We start from the raw sequence: 24,590 nt of genomic DNA on the forward strand, positions 1-24,590 counted from the left end.
TAATCCCCTCGGCACCCTTCCGACTTCCAAATATCGGGATAACGATCTATGCTCCCACCATTTTGATTGTTCTGAGCGCATTGCTTTCTCCAATTTTTTGAACAAATCCCTGATATTCTGGCTTCCAGATGGATTCGTGGGATTAACAACAGCCTGTGGCTCCCCAGCCGGGGAGTCTAGAAACATAGAGCTGGCTGCCTCTTCACGATTTCGCAATGCGTCGGCGGACATTTTGGCTGTAGTTGTGGCTCAACAGTTGATACCAAGCGAAATTGAAATTACGGCGGTGCTAGTAAGAACAGTGTCCAAAACACACGCCGTGCACACTCCCCACTGACAATTCTGCTCACTCCTACCTCCACAGAAATCTCCGTGCTATCCACCGGTCGGCCGACAAGGGACGCATCAGCTTCTATGTTGGAGACAGGTTGATACGCAGCGGTCAGGGGCTCCTGCAGCTTCCTCCTCGCCGGAGTATCCAAAACAGTTCCGGGTCACCGGTCCTGGTTGCTTCCTGCTGCTTGGCCCTTCGAGGGGAGGGGCTCCGCTCGTACCGTTGAAGCTTCTCGGTACTCAAAATGAACGTAAATCGCCACTGTCAATGCCTTCCCAAGACACAAGAGACGAAGAGCGGACCCAAATTTTGTGCCAATTTAAAGTGCTTTATTCAGTTGCCCAGCCAGTCCGTCATGACGCGTTTCGACCCCCACTCGGGTCTTGATCACATGACACATTGCTAACGGAAACAGCGGTATTTAAGGAAATGGACAGGAAAATGGCTTGCACGTGTGTTGCAACTAAAATAGACATGGAAAACATACTGCAATTAATCATTACAATAATATCATGATCACCGAGAAAATCCCACAATATATAAATATATAAATATAAATACATACAAAATATATAAAATTATTTAAAATCTAAATACATCTAAAATAGGATTTCTCAATGGTTATTCATCAAACATGTTGTTTTTTTATGTCATAATAATTGTAATTTAGTCGCGCAGTCCATACTTTCAATAATGGGTTTCCCAATAGAACTCCCTGACTTGGTCCGCGTTTCTTATTACAGCAGATTCCCAAGTTCATATGTTGCTAACTTCTCCACAAATAACAATTAACTTTTCGTTATCTCATGAAAAAATAACGCCCAAGTGGGCCATTATTAAAAAAGGGAGGCCATTCCTTCATTACCCATTTCTAAAAATATATACCCACTCAAAAATAATGTGCAAATAGTGCAAGGAATTGTGCAGTGGAAATAATATTTCCTCTAAAAACAATGCCAGATAGTTTCCTCATTTACAACAGATTCGAAAAATTTATATATATACAAGTATGCATGGGATTAGAATAAATATTCTGAACTACTAACATATGGTAATAATTATTAACCATTCATTAATCCCAATTTTCTCTCTGTTTGTAAAACAAGCGGTCATAAATCTCACGAAATTCATTGAAAAGGCCAATCATAGAAAGAACAGACTGATATTATAAACAAGTAAAAAAGTCTTCACTAGCATTTAATCCAGCCGGATTTTTTGTGTTGAGCTCAAGAATATATCTAGTCTCCAACAGGTGCAGTTTGCCCTCCCGATTACCACCCCGTTTCATTGGTGGGACCGTGTCAATTACGTAGTAAAGGAGACGGTTGGGGTTACTCTCATGTAGCAGCTCAAAATGTCTAGCGACGGGATATGCCTGATCTCTCCCTGTAATAGCTCTAATGTGCTGGAGTATCCTTTTGTGGGCCGGTAACCTAGTGCTACCCACATACTTCAGCCCACAGGGACACTCCAGCACATATACAGCAAATTCAGTTTTGCACGTCGTTCTTTTCTTTATCTCGATTGGTTCATTTTTAAAGGGACTAATGTAGTGTGTTTTATTTTGTCCAAATTTACAGGCCTTACATGTAACACACTTTTTGAAACCCTTGATTTGAGACATCCAAGAGGTAGGAGTGGTCAACTCAGGACAGTTACTGACCAATCTAGTGCTCATCGAGACTGACTTCCTGAAAGTTAGGGCTGGTTTGTTAGTCACTAGGTCCCCAATAATGGGATCCCCCTGCACCAAGTTCCAGTTTCGTGAATAGATTTTTCTAAGTTCCCGATGTTGCCTATTGTATGTCAAAATAATCCTAGATTGGACATTTGATGTACCTTCGCTAAAAGGATTTTGTTTGACTTTGGGGGCCAAAATCACATCTCTGGACAAATCTTTTGTTTTCCTAATCGCACTGTCAATGATTTTACATGAATAGCCCCTAATTAGGAAGCGCTGTTTACTAGCCTCCTGCGCGCGAATACAGTCAGCATCCAAACTGCAAATGCGTCTAATACGCAGCATCTCACCATATGGGATGCTGCGTATCAAATGCTGTGGATGGTGGCTAGAAGCATGTAAAACTGTATTCCCAGCCGTGGGCTTCCTGTAATTTTTGTAGCTAATTTGTTATTCTCAACATACAATTCCACATCCAAAAAATATGCAGAATCTTTGCTAAGGGCTGATGTAAAATGCAGATTTAAGCAGTTGTTATTCAATTTATCTGCAAATGCCTGTGCATACTGTTCTGACCCCTTCCAAATGAAAATCAAATCATCAATGTATCTTAGGTATAGTACCACGTTTTCTTCCATGATATCCTTGAGCTCGCCCCTCAGTACCCGCTCCTCCCACAATCCCATGTGAAGGCATGAGTAACTGGGGGAGAAGCAGGCCCCCATGGCGACACCCCGGACCTGATGGTAGATTTGATTATTGAAGAGGAAAAAATTCTGCTCAAGACATGCAGTCACCATCTGTAACAACATTTTGTTGTGAGATACACATCTCATTGGTCGCAGATTCAGAAAGTGTTCCACGGCTATCAGGCCATCACAGTGTCTTATTGAGGTGTATAGAGATGTCACGTCCATAGTCAACAATAACATATCTGCCTCCCAAGTTATATGTTCGATTTTTCGCAAAAAATCAGATGTATCTTGTACATAAGAGGCTAGTCCTTTGACCCATTCCTGAAGAAAATAGTCAATATATTTGGATGTATTTTCCATAGCGCTATTGATGGCCGAAATTATTGGCCTACCGGGTGGTTTATCAATGTTCTTATGTACTTTAGGGATCAAATAAAATGTAGGGATGACCGGATGTTCCTTTTTTAGGAAACGATATTCATCGTTTGTTATTAAACCCCCACTTTTCCAGGCAAGGAGTTTGTGATGATGATCGTCCCACGCCGATTTGACAATGTGTATGTTGCTTTTCCGATAACAAGCTGTATCTGAGAGTTGTAGTTCAGCTTCATCCATATAGAACTGACGTGGCCATAAGACCACGTTGCCTCCCTTATCCGATTGTCTTATAATGATATTGGCATCCTTTTCCAATTTCTTTGTAAGTTGTTGATAACAATAATTTTGTTTACTCATGCCATAGCGGATTTTGTTGGAGGCAATATACAGCTTTTTCAAATCCTGAACAACAAGTTCATGATATACATCCAGATTGTCATGTAGCATGATCGGTTGGAAGGTAGATTTCGGTTTAAAAGGTGTTTTAAATGCTCGTTTCACATTCAATTGTGAGGACCCACCTGTATTGCTAGTTAAGTCCCCCTGCTCGTTTTGTAAATCCCATGCTGTGTCAAAGAGACCCACATCTCCCGCCGTTAAAAGTGAAGGACTTTCCAGATTGTCGGATGCTGACGTTTCATTTTTCCTGTTAGGGTGTAATATATGAAACTTATTCAACTTTAACTTTCGTATAAATCTGAATGTGTCCATTCTTGTATCGGCATAATTGAAGTTACAAGGGGGGCAAAACGATAATCCAAGGCTCAGGACCGTTTTTTCCGCTGTAGTTAACGGCAAAGAGGTAAGATTTATCACCGAATTCAGGTTTACACTGGATTCTGATTTCTCTTCTGAAATCGGTTCCATCTTCCCCTTGTTGTTTTTTTGCCCACATTTCTATATATATATATAAATAAACAGTAACACTCCACTTCAACAGGAACTCCCATGAAGAAGCATGGACTTCAGGTTCTCGGTATTCAACTTCTTTTATTTTATCGGGTCACCCACGACCCCGAGCCACTAGAGACGTGTTTCATCTTCAAGGAAGCCTTTCTCAATATATAGATATATATATATATATATATTACCTACTGGCGGTTGCCCGTAGGTAGTTATCGTTAGGACCAAGTTTCCATAGGAAGAACATTTTTTGTTTTGCTTATAACTTTGGTGTCTTTTGATGAATCTTCATGAAATTTTCCAAACAAATTCTTTGTTCATATCAGCTCCTATGTGGGAAGTTTAGGGGTGATTCGTCAAGGGGGGGGGCGAGAAAAAAGTGGGGTCCTAAAATGTGTTTTCTCTATGTTAATTTCCAGAGGAAACTTTTAGACAAGGCTACAGGTCGAACGGGGGAACGGAATTACCCCAAATTTGGCAGGGAGAAGGGTCTTGGTCTAGAAAGCACACTTTTGTTTATTTGGTGTAAATCCGTTCAGTAGTTTTTGAGAAATATTGAAATTTACAAATATCGATATTTGGGAATTCTGCCATCTGATTGGATGAGGCGTTACGAGGACGAGCTTGCTGCTTATTGGTTGTGAGCGCTGCGAGTGGTCGCAACTGGGAAGTGTTGTCCGCCATTTTGTGATTCCGTTGAAGCGAGTAAGGGGAAAAAAGGCATCAAGAGTAGGAAAGAGGAGGGTAGGAGCACTGTGAGGTCTGTGGGGTGGTTAGGGTGTGCTATACAGGGAGTGTGAAGCAATGTATTCACCCCTACCGGTGTGAAAGTGCTGTTTTGACCAGAGTGAGATGGTGCTGAGGTGAGGTGCCGGTACACTTAGGGATGAAACCTTGAGCTTATTGCTGTAAACTGATGTGCTCCTGGCACTGTAGTATACTGGCCACTGTAGCATAGCTGTGCAAGTGGTGTTCGTATGGGTTTAGACTATAGCGGGAGGGGGAAGCAAATTACTCACCCCTACCGGCCTGAAGACTCGAATGGAGTGTTTTAGCAAGCAGGAATAAGGAAATAATCGTGAAGAATATAATGCAGAATGTTGCAATGCCACAGAAGACAAATGGTGAAATCAGGTGTGTTTAAGAAAGTGGCTGTGTGGGATAAAGCGATGGAGTCTGCAACTTATATAAAAAGTGTCTTTATGTAAGTGCCATAAAGGGAACCACTGGTGCAAGAGCTCAGTCATCCAGCTGAGGCAAACTCCAACCGCTTCTGCTGTATTCAAACCTAAGCTCCTGCATCAGTCAATGCCACATTATATGTTACAGTTCCATGTGACATAAACAATACCTATTAGACATGAATGACTGTAAATTGTAGAATGAAAATAAAGGTATGATACGATTACCACACTGGGCCAACCAGTTCCTAAACAATGCCGTGTTTTTTGATCTTGATCGCCAGTTCGTGAGCAGAGGCTGAGGATGAGCTAATTTGTGTGAAAGGGCTTCGTGGATAAGAGGCAGGTAGAGAGACGTGTGTACAAAGAATAGATACGGTTTCAAAATGTATGTCGGGTTTAGGCTAATTTAGCAAGTAAATAGCGAATTTCCATAGGCCATACATCATCCATCCCTGGTTAGTGTGGAGAGGTAAGGGCCAATAATGAAAACAGAGTTCAAATGCCTAAGCTTACTTAGAAAGTTATTATATGAAAATAGTGCAATTGAAGTGTATTAAAAAATTTAATAGGAAAAAGTAAAATAAAGTTGGAAAAAATCAATCCAAGAATAAAGTGAATTTCTTACAAGTCTTGGAGATTGCAGTCCGGAAGTTCTTCAGCAGCTTGAGATGCATAATGTTCCAAAAGGCGATTGTTGCCATTGTGTGAGAAAAGCGAAGCGATCCAATTCATATCCTTGAAGGGACAGTAATGTTCCTCGAATATTGGAGCGGCAATTTGAATTGGCAGGCAATCTGCGATGTTGTCAAAGGTCACACGTTGCAGAAGATCTTTCACGGCTGCGCAGAAATCCCATTCCGCCAGGATACCTTTTTGCGTTGCATCCGCCATTACTCCACTGACCGAACAATCAAGTTAATGGTTTTCAAGATACTCCATTACCTGCTGGATATCGGGAACATTTGCTGGTATGTTAGCAAGGCATAGATCCATTCGCCAGTCGATTAGGCAAGTTTTGCAATAAAAAGATGGTTGCACGCAGATTGTATATGTGTAACAAAATGTTGTAGCTGGCTCCGATAATAGATAGAGGCAGGCAGCCGAAAAGTTGTTCTATTTTTTCACGGTATTGATGTAGCTTCGCGTAGAGGCGTATTCTGTCGGACATGCTTGTTACCACAGGCAGCGTAGCCAGTTTTAACAAGCTAAAATAGTAGTAGGATGGCTGCAAACAGAGCGAGAATTATGGGCACTGTTGCTGTTATTCCAGAGATGATCGAATGAATGAAGTCTGGTATTAGACTAAAAACAGTTTGAAAGCCTGTGAGAAGGCCGAAGGAGACAATGTTACAAAAGTGTGCCAGACCTTAACCCCTTCCCCGCTCATGACGGAACCGTTCCGTCATGAGCCACGGTTGCCGTGTGCTCATGACGGAACGGTTCCGTCATGACAATCCTGTTGGCGGCCGCTCCGCCTGCGCGGCGCTGTTTCCCCGCCTGTGCGGGGCGACAACGCAAATGGGCGGAGTCATGACGGAACCGTTCCGTCATGAGCACAGCTCAACTGTGGCTCATGACGGAGCGGCTCCGTCATGAGCACAGGCCCACCGCGCTGCCCCCCTGCCCCCCCCAGCGCTGCAGCGGAATGTCCGCAGCAGCGAAGGGGTTAAATGTCAGATGTGTTGAAAATTGTGCAACAATTCACAAAGTGTAATGGGAGGTTCCTATTTAAAAGGGAGTGTATTTTACTTGAAGTTTGTGCTATCTGCAGTCGATAAATTAATTTTGGAGAAGTGAGGGACACTTCTGTTTGAAATAAAAGCGCTTTCAGTTTGCTCCGTTTAATAAAATCTGTTTTCGAAGTAGGTATTGAAGGCCAAGTTGAACTTTGGGAGTTACTTTGTTTGGGTGGGAATAGAGATTGCCAGAGGAAGTTATCCGGTTTGAAATAGTAAGGACATACGGTATGCCAGCTCACAGTGCGTAGCAGTCCATGTTATTAAGAAGCAGATAACTGCCGTTAGAAAGCTGTGTGAATGTTGGTCTGATTGTGGGAGTTGGCGTGCTTTTAAGAAAGCACGCAAGATTGGGGGCTGTAAGCTTAGAAGCGTTGTGCAGTTGGACATTCTTGCATAGTAATGAATGACTGCCATTGTGGTCGCACTTTTCACCTGTGAGAAAAACTTCTGTATCCTCTTTAAGACAGCGATATGTAAATGGGAGAAACCACTGCTCGTAAATAAACGCGCTACCTTATATAATCACATACAACATGACAAACAACATGTACACCTAGCAGACACAACGACACTACGTACTGTGGGAACCGTGGCTAGCCATGTACACAAACCAAACATGGCATGGCACCTCTGCCACACAATGCAGAATGCGGGGAGAGATGGGAGCAAAGTATGTGCGAAGGTGGTAAGTAATTCTCGATTATAAAAGTATACAATGCAAAGTGTTGAGGGGATGTACCGGAGAAACTTGAGTATGCAGAGGACAGACATTTACATGTCAACATACACTGAAGGTCTATTGAGTGAAGTCGACAGTGGACACAACCATGATAGTACAGTCAGTAGGGAAGATTACGAAAACATAGCGCGTACGTGCCCCCTCCCCCCAAAAAATATCTTTAGCATAGTGGGCTGGCTCGGCCTACGCAAGGCTAGAGTAGGGGTATGAATAAAAGGTTTCTCTGGGTGTGGTTCTTTTCCGGAATGGCGAACATGTCTGTCAGGTCTGCCCAGCTTACACCGCCACGAGGTTGACGCCGTGAGCGAGGGTGGCTGCGGGAATAATGTTCTCAGCCTGCTGCTACCCAGAAACCGTCATGGCCGCTGTGACGCACACACGCCCCACAGTTCACCTTTTGACACCGTCGTATGTGAAAGAGGGCCCACCACGTGCCGGCAGAGGCTTTTGGGCCGAGGTCTGCGAGCTGGGAAGGCTCCTGAGATCAACGCTGGCTACCGCTACACAGGCAGACAGCGCCCAGCCTGAGGCCCAGCACCGTGAAGTGCTCTGTATACTACTAAAACAGTAGTCAAAGAGGTACCAATAGTGGAACGGTTTCTTGAGCCCACAATGGACGATGTTAGAACTGCATCTGAGAGTGCAGATGAAGGTACTCCTTTCGACCAGCTGTAACCAACTCTAGGTCCCAACAGTGGAACGGTGTCTTGATCCCACAATAGACAATGTTAGAACTACATCTGAGAGTGGAGATGAAGGTACTCGCTTCGACCAGGTGCAAGCAACTCTAGTTCCCAACAGTGGAACGGTGTCTTGATCCCACAATGGACGATGTCCGATATTAGCTGCTGCTTGTGAATTTTCACAGAAGTCCCTGCTGCACATGATTATTGTGCTTGGTTGACACCAGTCGGTGGAGTACACCACGGTACAGCAGGTCCGAACAGTGGAACGGGGTCTTGATCTGAAAATGGACGATGTTAGAACTGCATCTGAGAGTGGAGATGAAGGTACTCCCTTCGACCAGGTGCAAGCAACTCTAGGTCCCAACAGTTAAACTGTGTCTTGATCCCAGAATGGACGATGTCCGATATTACCTGCTGCTTGTTTTTCACAGAACTCCCTCCGTTGACGTGCATCAGACTCTGTGCTTCCGTAGCTAACTGCTGCCCATGATTATTGGGCTAGGTTGACTGCAGTTGGTGGAGTACACCGTGGTACAGCAGGTGGGAACAGTGAAACGGGGTGTTGATTCTGTGATTGAGGATGTCAGACGTTAAAGTTTATGATGATTTCTGTGTACCCACTCCGATCAGGTGCAACCAACTGCGTGCTTCCGAATCCAATGGCACGAGGCTGTGAGGCTTTAATGACAACTGCCTCTGGCCTACAATGTGGTCAGCAGGGCTCACAATTCAGATGGAGTGGTGATTGTTTAATTACAGAATCCAGTAGGCAACTAACCACAACGTCTATTGAAATATACACAATAGCCTTTCAGTATACTTGCTTGAAGAAGTTTTTTAAGATGACTTATAGGTCTAGTACAATTACCAAATTCTTCTTGGTAGTGGTAAAGAACACCGAATAACAGTGTACACAGTGGACAGCAGAGATCGCAATTCGAATTGTTTTGATTTATTTATTGCAGAGTGTTGTGTAATTTATGTTGTTGTATTTTGTGAAGAGGACGTGAGAAAAAGTGTTCATGGAAAACTGTGCTCACTACTGCCTTCAATTTACACTGCAGACACCAGTGTTCACAATTCAGATCGAGTCGCTATTGTAGATGATGCAGTCCTGTAGGCAAAAGACATTGCTCCAGTACGCTCTGTCCGCATCACGCATACGCATCATCACAGGGTCCGCCCGCGCTTTTTGTTGCTTCGCGTACTGCAAACTGGGCAGCTCAAGTCAATGCCACATGGCTGTGGGCCCTTGCTGACCGCTCTCTGGCCTACACTGCAAACAGCAGTGCTTACAATTCAGATCAAGTCGCTATTGCAGATGATGTAGTGTTGTAGGCAACAGACATTGGTCCTAGTACGGCCCACCCGCAGCACGCATCATTGCTAGCTGTGCACATGCTGAATGCTTTTGATGTGGCTATCTAAGTGCACTAGACCTGATGGACCCTTTATGATACAATCTTTTTGTGTATTATTTCAGATCTACTGCCTGTATCTTAGTATACCACAAGTTATGGTTCTTTTACGATAGAATCTTTTCTGTATTATTTCACATCTAGTGCCCCTACCTTACTGCAGGACAAACTATTGACCCTTTTATTATTGAATCTCTGTGTGTGATCCAATGATTACTGTTGCAGTTGATGCTAGCAGCAACAATTCCCTGAGGGCTGCTTTACACTCACCCCACACGCATCCAGCACAGACGCCACTGGATATGTAACCCTGGTAATAAAAAGGAGTCGAGCACACGTGCCAGTACCCACTTCCACTATATATCGTGCGTTCATCATGTATGCATGATACTGCCCCTGGGCCGTACCACATTACATTGTGCTGTGGACAGCGTATGCAACCCTGTTACCTCTGGCAGTGGGGAAAAGTTCTGTTATGTAGCTTTTAGATGCATGGCTATCACAGGTGGAAGGCTGCTTGACAGAGCATGAATATTGATGAAGATGATGGTTGCACGTTGTGTGTACTGTCAGATATGTGTACATAGCAAAAGGTTTTCAAAAAAGCTCTGTAAGCAGAAGAGGAGTCTCTTAGCAAACGCTGTAGAGAGAATGGCGAAAACGGGTGGGGTCCTCCAACTGTTACAATGGGAAATGTTATGAACCAATCAAGTGCTTTTCTTTAAGGTCACATGGCGATCCCGCAGCGAGCGCGCAAGGAGGCCGCACCCGAAGTGATTTTGAGAAAATATTACCATAATATATGTTTATTACAGTTAGAAATATATAAATGTTTAAAATATTTTAGATTATCGCTTGTTCTCATATACACTTTAAACTTATTTAGATATAGTTTTGAGACAAAACAAAATGAGGGAATTGCGTTCCCAGCGCGACACCATACGTCTATGACGTAACACAGGGCCTGGCAGCATGCACTCATCGTATACGCAACGTGCATCGGGCATGACCCCATACGTACATGATGTTACGCGGGACGCGGTGCCACGAACCTGTCGGATACGAAATGCACGTCCTTTACGAGTTTAGCAGTATGGCGGATAGGATTGGCATGCTGATGGAGCTTGGTACACTACTGGTACGGGACTTCAGTTTTCTCCCAAAAAAATAAAAACGATATACATACTTTTTGGGGAAGATATAAAACATTACATATTTTTCAAATTAAAAATAAAAAAGGTTTATAGAGTTCCAAAATATTGCAAAAAAGATTAGAAAAAATATAGGTTTTATAAATATTAAAATATGAAATTAACATTTAAAAAACCTTTGAAATTCACTGAAAAAAACATAGGTTTTACAGACGTTATAGTTAGGAATTAGCATTTAGGAAACCTTAGCAATTCACTGAAAAAAATATAGGTTTCAGGGACGTTATATTTAGTTGGTCATTTGACTCATATAAAACCAGAGAAATTCGCCCGTTATAGTTAGTTGAGCTAACTATAACTCGCGCGCCCGCAATGCACTGGTGATGACGTCACCTATTACATCACTCATGACATGGTCAGTGACATTACTGATGACATCACTGATGACATCTCAAATGACATCACTGATGACATCATCCACATGATAATCTGATGCACATACTGATGGCCTAATATAAACTTTGATACATGCACTCTAAAATACAGACTACTATTTTTGAAACCACACAGACAACAATGCCAGATACTACATACCACCCACTATTTCCTAGGTCTACACATACATCCACTCACTTATACATGCAGTTACTCATCAATACAGTACTATCATATGCACTCATACACCTATACATACAGTCACAGTCCGCCACTCATCCATAGAGTTACTCACACACCTAGTCAGTCATGCAAAGAATCAATCACATACCCATTTACTCATGTATACAGTTATACACACCAACTGCGTTATTTATACACACACCACATCACTAATTTTTTACAGATACTAACACATACTTACTGTCTTACACAATCACTGATATAAGCAGACACTTTTATACACTCACTCCTTCAAATAACTTACGCTCACGTATAGTCATTTATATACTCCAACACTCACATATACTGACTTAAAACATATGTAGTTACTCACAAATATACCAGTGAGACATTAATTCACTCACCAACACACCCTAACTCACCCATACAGCCCTTTCCAGATGTACTTTTGAATCCATACAACCAGTGAATCACCCACTCAGACATGTATGCAGAGAGTCACACCCCTCCCACCCACCCACACAGACACTCAGGCACTCATACAGATACTCAGACAACAAATCAATAACCCATATAGAAACTCATGTAGCTACTCATCAACCCATGAAGCCGCTTATACACCGAGACACTAATACAGACTTTCACACAGTTAAGTCACTAACCCATACATTCAGTAACACATGTTCAATCACTAAGTTATACAGGCAGTCACACACCTACTAAATAATCCATTCAGGGACTTGTAAATTCACTCTTTCTTCAATACACCTTGGCATAGATATATATGAAAAATATTTAAACTTTACAGAAATACACATTCACTGGATGGTGTCATCAGTGATGCCATCAGTGATGTCATTTGAGATGTCATCAGTGATGTCATCAGTGATGCCACTGACCATGTCATGAGTGATGTAATATGTGATGTCATCACCAGTGCATTGCGGGTGCAAGAGTTATAGTTAGCTCAACTAACTATAACGGGCAAATTTCTCTTTTTTTATATGAGTCAAATGTCCAGCTAAATATAAGGTCCCCGAAACCTATGTTTTTTTTCTGTGAATTTTTAAGGTTTTTTAAATGCTAATTCCTAACTATAACGTCTGTAAAACCTATGTTTTTTTTCAGTGAATATATATGTGTGTGTGTGTGTATGTATGTATGTATATATATATATTATCTACTGGCGGTCGCCAGTAGATAGTTATAGTTAGGACCGTGTTTCCATAGGAAATCCGCAACATTCTATTTGGAATAACTTTGGCGCCGATTGATGAATCCTCGCGAAATCCTCAAAATAGGTGGGGCGCTCCGCTCCGCTCCTTCCCTGAAAGTCTCGGGGGGATTCGTCAAGCGGGGGCTGAGAAAAAGGGGGGGTCCCAAAACACGTTTTCCCCATGCATTTTTCCTTAGGACCTTTAGTCCGAGGTACAGCCCGAACGGCTGAACAGAATTACTTGAAATTTGGCAGAGAGGTAGCCCTCAGGTCAGGGATGTGCCTTTTGAAGGTCTTGTGTAAATCTGTTCAGTATTTCCTGAGAAAATAGCATTTAAATCAATATATATATCTATAGGCGTGCTCCGAGCGCGTACCGTAAGCTTACCGTACGCGCACGCCGCCGTGCGCGAGCGCAATTCTGATTGGTTGTTAGATGTCAGTAAACATTCGAATCGGTCGAAACCAGGAAGTGTCGGCCGCCATTTTGTCTCTCGCAGTCTGAGGGGGTGAAAAACAAAGGTGGAGAACGTGAAAAGGGGGCAGGGTGGACAGTTCCTGACCCCCTAGCCTTTGTCAGGGGGTCCCAGAAGGACCCCCAAGGGCAAAAATTAATTTTAATTTTTTTTCGAAAAATCGCGGAATGCGCGTAGCGTATGCGCACGGCGTAAACGGAAAAATTCCGCGAGAAAAATTCCGCGAACTTCGCGTAGCTATTCCGCGATTACGCGTACCGTACGCGCACGGCAAAAAAAAAATTTCAGTAAAGGAAAGCTTAAATAAAATAAAAAAAATTGTGAGGTAAGGTTGGCCCTTAAAAGAGCGTTGGGTTAAAACAGGGATAGAGGAAAGAAAGAATGGGAATATTATGAACGTCTACAAACGTGCTGGTCTATCTTATTGTTAATAAGGGAAACACTGGTCTCACCAAAAACAATAAGACCACAACACGTTGTACACCTCATTCAAACCCTCCGAAATCGAGGGTTAATGTCCAGAGGAGCTGAAGAAGGTGATGCTCCCACCTCAGAGGAAGGGCTCAGCTGAGCTGCCGATGATGTACTCGGCTGAGCTTCTGAGGTTGGGCTCCGGTGACTTACTGAAGAGTTTTCTTCAGTATGTCGAGCAAAGGTCCTGGGATGTTTATCCCTAAGGTGTCTCATCATAGAGTGATTTCCAAAGGAATACTTCTTCCTTGGATCTCCTCTAACTAAAACACGCTCACAAAGTCTGCAAGTGACCAATGGAGCATTGACCTTTTTCTGCCCCTCTGGAAAAGTAAAATACTCCCACACAAAAGAATCCTTTTGTTTCCTCCTTCTCTGTCTGATGATGGTGCTGCTAGGTTCACTCTCAGAAGAGGTCTGCTGCTCTGCCATTGTATCTCAATGTCAATTCAGCTCCTTCTCCTAGGGGATCTCAAGCAGTAATGAGGGGAATGGGTGTGGTGTGGGAAGTTTCTGGAACTGAAAATAGTTTCAACCAATGAAAAGTGTTCTTTGTGGATCACATGACCTACCGTGCGCGCTCCGTAAGCTTACGGTACACGCTCGTAAACAAGTACGCATGCGCAAACGTGACGCTTACGGAGCGCGTACGTAAGACGCACTCGCGCATGCGCATTACACGCCCCTGCGTAACGGCGATGTTGCTTCCGCGCAACGCGCATGCGTGTACGCGTACGTCACGTACGTATCACGTAAGCGCACTGTACTTATGACGTGTGGAGCGCGTAGCGTCAGCTTACCGTACGCGCACGGCAAAAAATGCATAACAAAAAAAATACAAGTTTCAAGAGTTGTAGAAGATAATAACTGTGATGTACAACTGTATGTAAACATTAATTTTTTTAAAATTAACCATTCCATAATGCAGGATATAGTACATATATTATTTTATACATAGGTTGGATATTATTTTTTACCAAAAATCTCAAAAAAAAATTTGCATTTAAAAAACCGTACAAATTCACTGAAAAAACCATAGGTTTCACACACGTTATAGTTCGGAATTAGCATTTAAAAAACCTTGCAAATTCACTGAAAAAAACATAGGTTTCACACATGTTATAATTAGCAGGACATTTCACTTGTGAAAAACCAATGAAATTCCCCCGTTATAGTTAGTGCAGGCAACTATAACTCACGCGACCGCAATCCTCTGCTGATGATGTCAAATATTACATCACTGATGACATATGTGTCTTTCTGAAAAAAAAATATTTGTAATATATGTATAGCTAAAAATTAATGGAAGAAGACATGGGTAAATAAGTGTCTAAATACAGTGAAGTAATATTTGACATCATCAGCAGAGGATTGCGGTCGCGTGAGTTATAGTTGCCTGCACTAACTATAACGGGGGAATTTCATCGGTTTTTCACGAGTGAAATGTCCTGCTAACTATAACGTGTGAAACCTATGGTTTTTTCAGTGAATTTGCGTGTCATGCCCCCTCCATAAAATCCAGCATAGCTAAAAATTTATGGAAGAAGACATGGGCAAATAAGTGTCTAAATACAGTATTAGCATCAGCAGAGGATTGCGGTCGCGTGAGTTATAGTTGCCTGCACTAACTATAACGGGGGAATTTCAGTGGTTTTTTATCAGTAAAATTTCTGCTAACTATAGCATGTGTGAAACCTATGGTTTTTTCAGTGAATATATATATATATATTACCTACTGGCGGTCGCCAGTAGGTAGTTATAGTTAGGACCCTCTTTCCATAGGAAATCCGCAACATTCTATTTGGAATAACTTTGGCGCCGGTCGACGAATCCTTGCGAAATTTTCAAAACTAATGGGGCGCTACGCTCCGCTCCTACCCTGAAAGTCTCGGGGGGATTCGTCAAGCGGGGGCTGAGAAAAAAGGGGGGTCCCAAAACGCGTTTTCCCCATGCATTTTTCCATAGGACCTTTAGACACAGCTACAGCCCGAACGGCTGAACAGAATTACTTGTAATTTGGCAGAGAGGTAGTCCTCAGGTCAAGGAAGTGCCTTTTGTAGGTCTGGTGTAAATCTGTTCAGTAGTTCCTGAGAAAATAGCATTTAAATCAATATATATATCTGTAAGCGCGCTCCGAGCGCGCACCGTAAGCTTACCGTACGCGTACGGTGCCGTGCGCGAGCGCGATTCTGATTGGCTGTTAGATCTTAGTAAACATTCGAATCGGTCGAAACCAGGAAGTGTCGGCCGCCATTTTCTCTCTCGCACTCTGAGGAAAAACAAAGATGGATATCATAAAAAGGGGGCAGGCTAGACAGCTCCTGACCACCTAGCCTTGGTTATGGTGTGCCAGAAGGCCATCCAAGGCCAAAAAATTAATTTTTATTTTTTTTGAAAAAACGCCGAATACGCTTACCGTACGCGTACGGTAAAAATTTAACAAAAAAAAAATCCATATTTCCCCCCCCCATGCAAAAAATGTAATAGAAAACCTTTCACAACGAAGCGCATAATATGTCCTCCGTGTGCGGACGGTGCGCGTAGGGCATCGTGCGTACATGGCCCATCCAGCGTAACGTGGGCACGTGGTGCGCGTAGCGCACCGCGTGCCCACCGTGCGTGCACGGCACTAACTGCGTTAAGTGGGCGCGCGGTGCGCGATGCGCACCGTGCGCGCACGGAACGAACTGCGTGAAGTGGGCGCGCACGGCACGAACGGCGTAAAGTAACTTAGCATTTAAAAAAACGTACAAATTCACTGAAAAAACCATAGGTTTCACACACGTTATAGTTAGGAATTAGCATTTAAAAAACCTTGCAAATTCACTGAAAAAACCATAGGTTTCACACAAGTTATAGTTAGCTGTACATTTCACTTGTAAAAAACCAATGAAATTCCACGTTATAGTTAGTGCAGGCAACTATAACTCACGCGACCGCAATCCTCTGCTGATGCTAATACTGTATTTAGACACTTATTTGCCCATGTCTTCTTCCATTAAATTTTAGCTATACATATATTACAAATATTTTTTTTTCATAAAGACACATATGTCATTAGCAGAGGATTGCGGTCGCGTGAGTTATAGTTGCCTGCACTAACTATAACGTGGAATTTCATTGGTTTTTTACGAGTGAAATGTACAGCTAACTATAACTTGTGTGAAACCTATGGTTTTTTCAGTGAATATATATATATATATATATATATATATATATATATATATATATGCTGCAGTCCAATTGCATGCATAGTCTAAAAACACCAATCGAAGTAACAACATGTAAGCTAAGAAGTACTGGAAAAGGCAGACAAGCAAACCTTTACTGGCACAGTGTGAGCACCGGGAGTGGGGAACCAAGTTTAATGCGAGTGGTTCCTGCCTGCCTTCAGCTGGAGCTACAGGCCCCTGGCTTCCCCCGCTCTGGGGTCGGGAGCAGGGCCCCTCTCTGGCCACCACCGAGCAGGTGACGGGCTCTCCATCGGGCCAGAGACCGGCCACATGCTGTCAGGCATCTCACCAGGAGGAAGGGACTGCAGGAGTACATCTCACCGGGAGGAGGCTGGAAGGGACTACAGGAGTACATCTCAGGAGGAGGCTGCAGGAAGAAAGGGACGGCAGGAGTTCATCTCACCAGGAGGAGACTGCAGGAGGAAGGGACTGCAGGAGTATATCTCACCGGAAGGGACTGCAGGAGTACATCTCACCGGGAGGAGGCTGCAGGAGGAAGGGACTGCAGGAGTAGATCTCACCAGGAGGAGGCTGCAGGAGGAAGGGACTACAGGAGTACATTTCACCAGGAGGAGACTGCAGGAGGAAGGGCGGCAGGAGTAGTGAGGCACGGGAGCAGCGAGGGCCCGCGTCTGCAGGGCGGACTCGGAGAGTGGCCCGGGAGGCTGCGAGAGCGGAAGGAAAATAGTGCAGTGGTCCCTGGCGGAAGCAGCTGTAGACGGAAGGAATCGCGAGCCCCTCAACGCCCACTCTTCTCACACCTCTCGCAGACAGTCAGAAAATACCGACGGGCGCAGGGGGCAGAGCCGCAGCCACAAAACTCGCCATCTTTTGTGGTTTCTTAGAAACCTTAGTTTTTTAAACTTTTAATTAAACTCAGATTTTAGATTTTCTGCCAGTTCGTCTTTATTGGAGGATGAAGTAACAACAGGGGAGGATGACACATTGAATTGTAAAAATGCAGCCTTACCTGGGAGCTGTGAGCCCCGCTCCCTGCCTCTGACAGCTGGAGGAGGGGGAGGGGGGGGGCGCACCTCTCCCCGCTGGTACAGGCTGCTGGTGGCCTGGGAGTGAAGAAAGATGGAAGGGAGGGTGGGGGCTTAAGGCACACACAGGCTCCTTCCCCCTCCCCCTCCCGCTCTCGGGGTGGATCTCTGCTCCCTCCAGATCTCTGACAGCAGCAGCAGCAGCAGCAGCAGGAGGAAGGGGCTGCGGGCTCCTCCCCTCCTCTCCCGGAGCACCACTCCAAGCCCTGCTCACATACAACTTCAATACAAAACAGGAGGACGCAGGGACACATCCCAGAGCTGCGCGAGCACATCCCAGCATCTCCTCCCTGCCCTCATCCCCTGCCTCATCACTGCCGCAGGACAGCTGGGTACCAGGGCAGCATGTGCCCGCTCGCCTGCATCTGACTCACAAGGACAGGCGCCAAACAGAGGGCTACCTGTGAAGCCTGGGCTGGCAGCAGCGTCCTCGCCCTCTGCAACTCATCCTGGCTGCTGGGGCCAGCTCACCCAGGGACTGTGCCCCCTCGTTCGCTGGATTTCCGTCTCCCACTGGCACAAGCACCGTGGCACGGGGCAGCAATAGTCTCCAAGTGGCCGCTTGCACAGCGGGGGCCTGGACTTGAAGTCTGCTAGCATTACTGCACGGTTGGCACACAGGGCTACTTGGACTTCGATGCCCCCTGGTCCACGGCTGGTAACCTCTGGCCGGCGCTGAAGAAGGGGCCCCGGGATGTGTCAGTTCGCAAGACTTCGAAGATGTCCTGGTGGTGACCAGTGTTAATAACAGGCCGTGGCCGTGGCAGCTACCTCTGCTGGAAGGACGCACCACAGCCTGGGCCTGGAGGGACAGACGGACCGTGCGCCCAGCACAGGAGGGTCGCGTGCAGGGCTGCGTCTTGACCAGAAAGACTGCGCTTTGCGCCGTACCTGAAGCGGACAAGGACTGTACCCTGCTCAAGTGGGGGTACACTCTGCGCTGTGCCTGCAGCAGGCAAGGACTGTGCCCTGCCCAAGTGGGGTGCACCCTGCGCTGTGCCTGCAGCAGGCAAGGACTGTGCCCCGCTCAAGTGGGGTGCACTCTGCGCCCTGCCCGGACCCGTGGGGGCGCACTCAGGGACTCTACCCAGGACACGGGGCTGTGCCCGGCCCATGCTCGGCCTGGGTCTGCGGCCGATGCCAGTGCTGCTGGGCTCCCCGCCTTTCTCCTCCCCCGTCGCCGGCCTCCTGCCCCGGGACCCGCACGCGTGCCCCGCCTCCGCCATGCTCTTCCACAGCCTGTCCGGGCCCGAGGTGCACGGGGTCATCGACGAGATGGAGCGCAGGGTCAAGGGCGAGGCGCCCGCCATCAGCTCGGCTATCGACCGGGGCGACACTCAGACGGTAGGTACGGTGGGCACTGCGTGGGCAGCAGGCCCTGCTTGCGCCTGGGTATGGGTGGGAAGTGGGCACGGCCCCAGCCGGGACACAGCACTGCGAGGGCGGTACACTGTCGGGGTATGGGGTGAGTTGGTGCCAGGGGTGGTGAAAAGTGGGGCACCCTCAAGACTTTAAGAGAAGTGTGGGAGACACCGAAATTCCAACACCCCCAGCCACCCTCCCACCCCCACCCCTAGCGTGCCAGACAACATACACCCTGACCTCATTGCAACCTGTACCTTTTCTGTTCTGTCAACACTTGTCTTTACTTTGTGGTTTGTTCTATCTATCTATCTATCTATCTATCTATCTATCTATCTATCTATCTATCTATCTATCTATCTATCTATCTGTTTTGGCTGATCTCTCTGTCTATCAACAAGGCCCGTTTGTATGTTTATTTCCGTCTATACATCGGGCATTTTATGTGTCTATCTTTCCACCATATAATACGAAGTTATTCTGCGTGCAAGATATATTTAAATACGAGAAAATTATTGATTTACTTTTGAAACCACTTGTGACTGGTAATACTGTCACAGGTCACAGAGGTACACTTAAATAACCTATGAAAAGGCGGTGCAGCCTGCACGGCGAGGCGATCTAGGCCAGCACGGCGTACGTGTGTGTGTGGCTGTCGCCTGTCTCTTTCTAGATAATATACTTTATATATATAAATATCTAAAAGTGTAATATGATATAAAATACAACACAAACGTAAACAATGCTTCTTTCGAGGTATCATCACCCATTTTAGAATTTGTGGTAAAGTAAACAACGTTTCATTAAAATCGACACTTTACATTTATATCCAGGCAGAATGAAAACCCAACAAAAAAGTTACAAATTGTACCCGAAGTCGCGGAGACACAAGTATGTGTATTACTTGTATTTGTAAAGCAGTCCAAGCAGCCTAACTCAGTCACTTTTGATTTTATTTCCAGTTTGTCTTGGCATGAATTTTATTTCGAATGCGTGCTTTGTCACGCTTTCAATAAATCCCGTAATTTAGGCTAGCGTGAGATTGAGGACTGAATTTCTTTAAAACAAGCGTCCAGTACTGAAAATCTTATACCCCATAATACAAATATAAAACACGTGTGTTGAGTTGAAAATGCTGTTAGCCCAACACATGGATTCTTTAGAGCCACAAATTGCTTTTCGAGATATTTTAAACACACTTCTGTTTATTCTGTATGTTGCTTTCGTGCAAGTCAATATTCAAAATTACACAGAAAAAATAGTTAAGACGGGGTCATTGCAATGATACTGTCATCAGCTGAGGAATTTCATCGGCTTGGGTATGTTTTTATCCAAAAGCTTATTAATTACTTTCAATGTCATCTCACCTGGAGAAAAGTGTTAAATCCCGTCTCAGGCCTTATTAACACATAACATAAAGAAATACATTTTTCAATTGTAATATTATATTTAATTAAAACTACAAGGTTTTATCCTTAGCGCATCAGCTCTGATGCAGTCATTTTTTTTTTTTTTATTAGCTTTTTCTGACCTTTTAGTGCATTTCTCCCTCCGGCGTGTTCTTTCCAATATGTGTTATTGTTCAGAGTATATTCGGAGGTCCTGTTTCTTTGGAAAGCATTTGGTCTTGCAATTTTGTAGCTTAAGGAGGCTTGTTTTGGAGAGTCCTCCCGGCACAATATGTTTATTTTTTATTTGACAGTTGCACGCTGATCCGTTGGTAGGTGGGTGTCCTGATGTCGCGGCAACATTAGGGGATGATAAGAAAAAAGTGTGTGTGTTTGGGGGTAATGACCCTTTAGATAGTCAGGCCTGAGAGTTCACGTCATTAATAGTATATTGAGGTGTGAGGCCCGTGCATGCCCGGGGACGGGACGCCCCTTCTGTCCGTGCGGGGAGCACAGGGTGGTGGGTACCGGCGGAACGGGGAGGCTGTTTGCTCTCTCATGGCCGAGGTCTGTTTTCTTTGCGATACGACACCCAACTGTTAAATTATATAAGGCTGTTTTGCCGTTTATGACTTCCGCCTTTGTCCACATTTACTGTTCTGCTGCTCAAACCGCTCGTTTGGAGTTTCTTGGAAGACGAGTGGACGAAGGAGCCGGCCTAGAAAACTTTTCATGATGGAGACGATTATGCATGGAATGGACAGAAACATATATTAATGAATGTCCAGACAGACTGGGGATAGAAAGTAACATAGGCAGATAAAGAGATAGATAGATAGATAGATAGATAGATAGATAGATAGATAGATAGATAGATTGATTGATTTTCAAAAATCCTCTCTATTTAGCTTCTTAATTCATACTCCGATTTTTCGAAATAAAAATGAATAAAGGGCTGACAGCTGCACGCGCGTGGGTTCTCATGACCCGCCGCTGGGCCCTTGTGTAAAAAGTGCTGCAGACGCTGTAAATACAAATTAAGTTCCAAAAAGGGCGCTTTACTTCGCTCTTTTCTCCAATCCCCTCCCCCCCCTCCCCCCCCCCCCCCCCCAAAGACTCGATGTAGCCTTGCGTCTGTTTTTGTGCTGCGCGCTCTTCCCAGATATAATCGGGTCCCTTTAAAGGGGTGGGGGAGAGGGGAAGGGTCAAGAAGCTGCGTTGAATTGTACTGTTTATTTTGACAACCCGGTAAATGCACCTTCGTGCTATGGTGGCACGCCCTGTACACTCATAAAGTGGCAAGGGGTACTGCCCTGGGGTAGCGCCAGCATCGCACGATGCCCGTGGGGTGAAGCAGTGGGCCTGGCACAACCAGGACCGATGGCATCTGTAGACCTCGGTGCGCGCACCCTGGTCAACCAAGCTGGTGCCGGGCCGTGCCCTCGCCCAGTCTGGTAACACCCTTCCCCAACCCATTGTCTGTGCTACCTCCACAGAGTGATAGAAAACCCGAGCGACACCTGCATGTCGGTGTGCCAACCTCACCGCTGGCACACTTTAAGGGCGCAGTGTGGTGTTCTGTGCCCGGTAGTTTTGCGGTCAGCGTTACTCAGTGCCCGGCTGTATTGCATGCCACGCAGGGCTTTACTGAGGCCCGGCGCGCATCCATGATGGCTGTGCACCCGTGTGGACCAGCTTGGTGCCAAGCACTTCTGTGTGCCAAGGTGCAGTTAGATTCAAACAGCAAGGTGATCAGCGGCAGGTGTCTACTAGTGTTGTGTTGACGGAAGTATTGTGTAGAACAGTATTAGCATAGTGCGGTGCTGTGTACTGTAGTGTTTGGGCTCCAGCGGTCTTATGAACAAGGGTAGTGTCACAGCGGTGATGTGTACGGTAGTATTGGGTGCAGAAACGGTACTGTGAACAGCAGCAGTGGCATCGAGCGGTGTTGTAGCCTGTAGTATTCGGCATTTGGTACCCAGCGGTACTGTGAACAGTAGTATTGCTAAAGAGGTGTCTTGCGTACTGCAGTATTTGGTATCCAGCGGTATTCTGCACCGCAATAGTGAAACGGAGGTAATGTGCACGGTATAATGTACAGCAGTAGTGTTACGGCAGTAATGTGTAGTGTAATATTTGCGAACCACCGGCATTATGCACAGCAGTATTAGCATAGAGCAGAATTGTGTAGAAAAGTGTTAACATCCGGCTTCGGGGGGCACAATAGTATTTATACCCTCGGTGTTGTGTTCCGTAGAGCTGGTGTCCAGGAGTACTGTGCGCATTAATGTTGCTCTGCTGCAGTATTGTGCACAAAGTGTTGGTATAACGCAGGATGCATAGCCAGCAGTCGTGTCCTCCGTGGTGGTGACATCTATCAGTGCCGAGTACGGTGGTGTTAAATAAATCTCGCAGTATTTCTGCGCAGTAGTGTGCACAGAAGTAACATTGCTGTGTCAGCGTAGTGTGCACAGTAATATTGCCACCCAGCACCCTTTGTACAGTGACGTACGTTGATATTCAACAGTACTGCACAGGTAGCATTGGTACCCGTCAGTACCGTGAACAGTAGGGCTGCTCCCCTCAGTACTGCGTCCAGTCGTTGAGTATCAGGATAAGTGCGTACATTAGTGTTTACATCCGACAGTGGTGTCGGCATGCACCATTACTGTGTAAAGAGTGTGGCACCCCCAGTACTGTGTACCTCGTGTTGGCACTGAGCGGTTTAGAGTGCAGTTCGCTGTGTGCTCATCAGTACTGTATATTCGTCGGTGCAGTGTTCATTCATTTTGAGCAGTAGGCAGGAGCGTGGTTGGTAGTGGTGTGTTGTGAGTAGTACGTATTTAGCATTATTGTGTGCAGTGTCTTGTTCGTTCGTGTTATGTGCCGAGCGGCGCTGCAGTCATTAGTTTTGTGTGCTTGGCACTCCGTTTCCCCCCAGTTGTGTGTTAGGCAGAGCCCTGTTCACTAGTTGTGTGTATTAGACGGTACCCGTTTGATGGCGTTGTGAGTTCAGCTTACCTGTTTAGCAGTGTTGTCGAGTAAACAGTGCGTTGTTCATTAGTGTCATGTGCTCAGCTGTACCGTGTTCAGTAGGATTTTGTGTTCAATAGAGCTGTGTTCACTAGTATTGTATTTTAGGTAGCACCTTGCTCAGTAGTATTGTGCGCCAGGCAGTACCTTGCTCAGTAGTGACGCATGCCAGGCACTACCTTGCTCAGTAGTATTGTGGGTCAGTAGTACCTTGCTCGGTGTGATTGTGGTCAGGCACTACCTTGCTCAGTGGTATTGTGCGCTAGGCAGTACATTGCTTAGTGGTGTTTTGTATCAGACTCTACCTTGCCCAGTAGTGTTGTGCGTCAGGCAGTTCCTTGCTCAGTACAGTATTGTGCGCCTGGCAGCACTTTGCTCAGTATTAAGGTGCATCTGGCAGTTCCTTGCTCAGTACAGTATTGTGCGTCAGGCTGTACATTTCTCAGTAGTATTGTGTGTCAGACAGTATTTTGCTTAGTGGTGTTGTGCATCAGGTAGTATCTTGCTCGGTAGTATTGTGCGTTAGGCAGTACCCTGGTCACTAGTGTTGTGCGTCAGGCAGTTCTTTGCTCATAGTATTGTCCGTCAGGCTGTACCTTACTCAGTACAGTAATGTCCGTCAGGCTGTACCTTCCTCAATAGTAGTGTGCATTAGGCAGTACCTTGGCCACTAGTGCTGTGTGTCAGGCAGTTCTTTGCTCAGTAGTATTGTGCTTCAGACAGTATCTTGCTCACTAGTATTGCACATTAGGTAGTTCCTTGCTTACTAGTTTTGTGCGTCAGGCAGTATCTTGCTCACTAGTTTTGTGCGTCAGGCAGTATCTTGCTCACTAGTATTG

At 45.3% G+C, this 24,590-nt stretch overlaps 1 protein-coding gene across 2 annotated transcripts in view; it reads left to right on the forward strand.

The window, feature by feature from the left end:
* Window positions 1–24,590, forward strand: part of LHX2 (LIM homeobox 2) — a 204,092-nt gene that overhangs the window by 131,570 nt on the left and 47,932 nt on the right. Inside the window, exon 1 of one of the 2 annotated variants that reach the window (XM_085613742.1) lies at window positions 18,138–19,312. The exons of the other annotated variant lie outside the window; for it this stretch is intronic. Within the exon in view, the coding sequence (XP_085469868.1) occupies window positions 19,082–19,312 (231 nt within the window). The 5' untranslated portion in view covers window positions 18,138–19,081. Of the gene's footprint in view, window positions 1–18,137; window positions 19,313–24,590 lie in introns of those variants that run through there. 2 annotated transcript variants of the gene reach the window in all.

Source organism: Triturus cristatus, chromosome 1_2 (assembly GCF_964204655.1).
Source record: "Triturus cristatus chromosome 1_2, aTriCri1.1, whole genome shotgun sequence".
Lineage (NCBI taxonomy): Eukaryota > Metazoa > Chordata > Amphibia > Caudata > Salamandridae > Triturus > Triturus cristatus.